This window comes from Poecilia reticulata, linkage group LG18 (assembly GCF_000633615.1).
Source record: "Poecilia reticulata strain Guanapo linkage group LG18, Guppy_female_1.0+MT, whole genome shotgun sequence".
Classification (NCBI taxonomy): Eukaryota; Metazoa; Chordata; class Actinopteri; order Cyprinodontiformes; family Poeciliidae; genus Poecilia; species Poecilia reticulata.
Window position 1 is genome coordinate 8699729 of NC_024348.1, and position 5210 is coordinate 8704938.

A 5210-nucleotide genomic window follows, 5' to 3' on the forward strand; every position below is an offset into this window, starting at 1 on the left:
CCTTTCCTCCCTTTCCTTTCCTTTCCCCTTCCTCCCATTTCCCTTAATTTTGTCCTTCCTTCCTGTTTGTGTTTTTTGTCAGGTTTCCTATTCCAGTTCTTAGTATTTTTACCTTTTTGAATTAATATGAAGGACCTAAAAATCTGCAAAGTTAATATTTCTTTAAGAATTTAAGATAAATCCTTTTAGGGACCCTGATAAATGGAGGCTTCAGATCAGTTCAGCTGCCTGTTCTTGTTTATAAGATTCGGCCAGTCAGTAATTCAGAAATTGCTAAATTCTGCTTTGCTGTCAGATGAAAATATCCAATAAAAATGTCATTAGAGTGAAGTAAGAAAGCCTTCTCTCATCCATTATGAAATGGATAAACCGCAATTCCTCTTGGACTTCCTCCTCTGCTGCATCACCTCCATTCCCCTAGCGCGCACGCACGCACGCACGCACGCACACACACAGCGGCGCTCTGAGGAGGCCCCATACTTTTCATAACAAAGGCTCTGTCAAACTCCAGCTCCGAGCCTAACGTTGCAGACTGGAACGGCGTGTGTGTGTGTGTGTGTGTGTGTGTGTGTGTGTGTGTGTGTGTGTGTGTGAGAAAAGACCCTGGCGTGTCAGGTGTCACTGACATCTGTTCATGTGTGCAGCCTGAGTCAAGGTGTGATGCAGCGTCTCCATCTAAACACGATCTGTGCCTTTTAAGGGGCAAGAAGCTCCGAATGAGGGAAAAAAACTCCAAAAAACAAGAAGTTTTTGCTGGTGAGGTCAGCTTTGTTGTTGTTGTTTTTCTCCCCTCTCTATCCTTCCATTACTCCCCTCTCTCTCTGTCCCTCTCTCTCTCTTCATCTTCTGTTTCTCCTCCACGTTCCCGACTCTCGCTCCCCTCCGTCCCCCTGAGCCAGGCGTTGAGAGTTCAGCCCACCCCCACACGGACACATCTGGGGGAGAGCAGAACTTCTTGGCAAGCGCTCGAGTCTTTTGTTGGGTCATCCTGAGTTCACTGTATGCGTTTCCTCACCTCAGTCTGATTACACGTGTGACACTTGTGCATTCGCTTCGGGTTTTTTTTTTTCCCTCAACCTGTACGCTTTTTGATGAATCATTGCAACTCTAATCCGAAGGAAACAAACAAAAAAAAAACCCTTTACCTTCCAAGTGACGAGGTATGTCGGTGATAAAACTTTAATGTTTCTGTTTTGTTTTGCAGAGAAGCAATGAGGAATTACCTAAAGGAGCGAGGCGACCAAACCGTCATGATCCTGCACGCAAAGGTTGCACAGAAATCCTACGGCAATGAGAAAAGGTGAGCCCCCGATCGACGTCGGCTCTCTTCCTCTCTCTCTCTCTCTGAACGATCGTCGCACTTGGACGCCACGCTGCCGCGAGAAAGCAACCGTCACAAAACCCGTGTAAAAACCCCTCCAACATCTCTGAAAAGAGCAGGCGATCATTAGAGGGATTAACACAGACTGGCTGTTATGGATTAGTTCGTCCTCGGGATGCTGAAAACAAAACTCTCACCTCCAGTTTTTCTGCGTGGACTTTGAGCTCGTCTGGGTTTCTTAGTATGGACAAAAATATTTTTTTCCCCAAACGTTTCGTTTCTCCAATGTTGTAGATGAAACGCCTAATAAAGCTCTACAAGTATGAAGATTTTGACTCTGATGTAGAGCTGCAAAAAATCATTTTCGCAATTGACAAAGGAATACTTCGACACAGTATTTGAAAGGATACGATCAGGGGTGCACCAATAAATCGCCCCTGATTTCCTTCATTTTTTTTAGAGATCGTCAATCGGCCGTTGCTTGCGTGTAAAACCGATTTTGTCCACCTCAAAAGAAAATTAGCGCACAATCTTTTGTCTTCACATAAATTGTTCCAGAAGTTATCAGGATAATCAATAATATTGTTGGTTTGAGAACATTTTTAAGCAATTCAATGATAATGGCATGCTAATATCGCAAGAGGACATTCTCAGGGATCAATAAACTTTCAATTCTAAAGAACATTTAACACTGGAACTGGAAGACATCTTAAATATCCAAAATAAATACACAAGACAATAAATAAAATTAATTACAACGTCTCTGCAAACAAGTTTTAAGTTAAAAAAAAATGTTTAGCTCAGACCAAAAGCACTAAACTGAAGACTTTTATCATCCAGAAAGAAAGGAAAAAGATATAAACGATAGATCATGCCAATGGAAATTATTGAGTTTGTCTTAAATCAATTAATTGCATGATAAATTATCAATTATTGTGACAGACCTGGTCCACAGTCAATGTAAAAGTCTACCAGGATCATTTAGAGCAGCTCGTGTTTCCTCCCCTCATACTTCAGCTGATTGCCGCCGTTCTACGCCGCATTGATGCAGTAATTCAAGCAAAACAAACAGAATTGAACCGACTTTCCAGAAGCGGGTCGTTTCTGATTGTTTTTATGCGATAATCTGATTCATCTATGAGCCAAAGTGATCAAAACTACCAGAACATAAAAGCTTGGGATGTTTTTGTGTAATGAATGTGTGCGTTACATGACAAAAAAATTTTAATTTGTGCAATATCCAGGTTTGTTGTTTTCTGCTCCAGTTTGTCTCCTAAACGAAACTGTTTCAAACTCAATTTTCCAGTATTTATTTATTTTTTTAAGTTAAAGTGTTAATTGTTGCCGTGTGACGGACTGGAGACCCTCTCGCCGCCTCTCGGCTATCAGCTATCGTGTGAACATAAGCAAACCAACGTTTCCCTTCAGGTATTGCACTGATCAGTCTCGACAGAGAGCATGGAAAACACATTGAGCTGAAGGCAGCTAGAGCTGGAAGTCGAACTCCTCCAGAGGGAATGTTTTGGGAAATCGGGAGGAATTTCATTGGTTGGATCTAAGCTGCAGAGGCTGTGCTGCCGTCAAACTTTTCAACTCATCTTCTATGCAACACAAGTAACTGCACTTCAATCAGCAGCTGATGCAACACCTCCTGTTTTTTTTTTTCTTCAACTCTGCTCTCTTGAACTCTTCTCTTCTTCCTCAAACCCTTCCTGTAATGCTGCGCTTCACCTTTCCACCCTTTGCTGCAACTTTTTATAGCCTCCTTCCCCCCCGAAACGCTTCGCGTCTTCATTCCGCTGCTCTCTGCGGCTCTGCTGCGTTTTTTTGGCTTCGCTTGCGACACTGCTTGCAATCTCATCAGGCTGCCTATCTCTTGGCAAATCAAACGTTGGACGCCAACCACCAAGAGCTGGAAAAAGATGAATTCCTCAGATAATAGTCTTTGTTTGGCAGGACTTTGCAGGATGCTGCTTTGTTGTTATCAGGTTGCACCTCTGTATGTCTCTCTCTGGAGATTTTTTTTTACACACGGGCCTGAAGACTGGAGGTGAACGGAGGACCTTAAAGTCCCCCCTCCCGTTTCTCGCCGCTTCTCGCTCTTCTGTGCTTTTTATAGGAGGTGAAAGTAGACAAACACCCATAGAGACCGAGTCTGGAGTTGCGAAACAACTTGCTCTCCAGTTCCACATGAACCTAGTTCATCCAGTAATGAGATGGTTTCTTCTTTTTCGTTTATTTGTGAAGGACTAAAATGTCTAAAATTTATTTTGAAATTTTGTTTTGTGTGTGTGTGTGTGTGTGTGTGTGTGCGCGCGCGTGTCTGTGTGTCTGGACCGCAAAGTGCAACAACTTTTGAAATAAAGTTGCAGATAAAAATATTGAACCAGATTTTTCTTTTCACTACAAGAGAGAGATGACACTAGACTGCCCTCTACTGGTGTGAATTAGGATGCACAATATTTGGTTTAATCTAATTAAAAGTATTTGACTTAAAATAATTATTTTTATATTCGAGACTTGAATAAATGTTGATTCTTAAAAGCTCAAAAGCATATTTACAGAAGGTTGTCTTGGAAACAGAGCTGCTTTGTAAAAAAAAAAAAAAAAAAAAAAAAGACAAGCCTCATTGTTTCCAGGTTCTTCTGCCCTCCTCCCTGCGTCTACCTGATGGGCAGCGGCTGGAAGAAAAAGAAGGAGCAGATGGAGAGAGACGGCTGCAATGAGCACGAGTCGCAGCCGTGTGCCTTCATCGGCATCGGCAACAGCGACCAAGAAATGCAACAGCTCAACCTAGAGGGAAAGGTACAAACTACACAAAAAGACGCTCGGGAAAAGAAAGTGTTTACTCTGGATTCCTCCAAATTCGCACAGTGTGCACCTTATATATGCAAGCTGATATGAAGGAATCATGGCAAACTGCAGCCTTCACAATCTGACTGCTTTATTGGATTAACCAATATTCTTCATTGGAAGAAAGTCCAATGAAGATTCTAAGAGGAATTGTGGATTCACTCTCTTTTGCAGCCGATCATATTAAAGGAGATTCTGAGTAAATTCAGAACAACAGTTCAAACAAACATTAGATATGAGCTTTCAGTGGATTTATCTAAACATCCAGCGGCAGATAAATGAACATAAATCATAGCATAAATCTGACGCCAACCTATCAGTTCACTTTGCAGTTTGAGCAACAATAATCGAATGATTCACCATTTCTCCTCAGAATTATTGCACAGCCAAAACCTTGTACATATCCGACTCCGACAAGAGAAAGCACTTCATGTTGTCCGTCAAGATGTTCTACGGCAACAGCGCAGACATTGGCGTCTTCCTCAGCAAGAGGATCAAAGTCATCTCCAAGCCCTCCAAAAAGAAGCAGTCCCTCAAAAACGCTGACCGTGAGTTGGACGAGTTTCCTCTTTTTTTGTGTGTCTTTGTCTTTGCTGTCGGTTCACAGATTGTTCCTTGGTTAGATTTTATCTTTATAAATGCCGTTTTCACTTCTTTTAACTCAAAATATTACCTTGCAGCTCTGTATACTTTGGTTGGAAAACTGCAGAATGCAAATACTGTAACTGACTGTTTCATGTCATCCATTTCCTAAGACAATGTGCACCAAAGTAAGTTTTATCTGAGAAGATTCAATGTTTTGGAGCCAAATAGTTTTAACAAAATTTTTTTTAAATTTGTCTAATAAAGATAAAATGATTCAATATTTTATTCTGCTAAGGAGCAAAATGAAACATTGTCTCTTCTGCTCACATTTCTGAGTTGTTAAATAGGAAACTGCCCCAAATACAAATAAAAACATTAAAATATGCTATTAGGTGCATAATTCTAACAGCAGCGCAGTATTTTAACACCTAACAAGGTTTTCAAATGAGGG

At 41.3% G+C, this 5210-nt stretch overlaps 1 protein-coding gene across 2 annotated transcripts in view; it reads left to right on the forward strand.

Moving 5' to 3' along the window:
- Window positions 1-5210, forward strand: part of rbpjb (recombination signal binding protein for immunoglobulin kappa J region b) — a 51219-nt gene that overhangs the window by 36248 nt on the left and 9761 nt on the right. The window contains exons 1-4 of one of the 2 annotated variants that reach the window (XM_017310550.1): window positions 700-756; window positions 1205-1300; window positions 3961-4126; window positions 4548-4722. In XM_017310550.1, coding sequence (XP_017166039.1) covers window positions 1212-1300; window positions 3961-4126; window positions 4548-4722 — 430 coding nt within the window. In that variant the 5' untranslated portion in view covers window positions 700-756; window positions 1205-1211. Of the gene's footprint in view, window positions 1-699; window positions 757-1204; window positions 1301-3960; window positions 4127-4547; window positions 4723-5210 lie in introns of those variants that run through there. The other variant, XM_008435485.2, reaches the window with a different exon arrangement.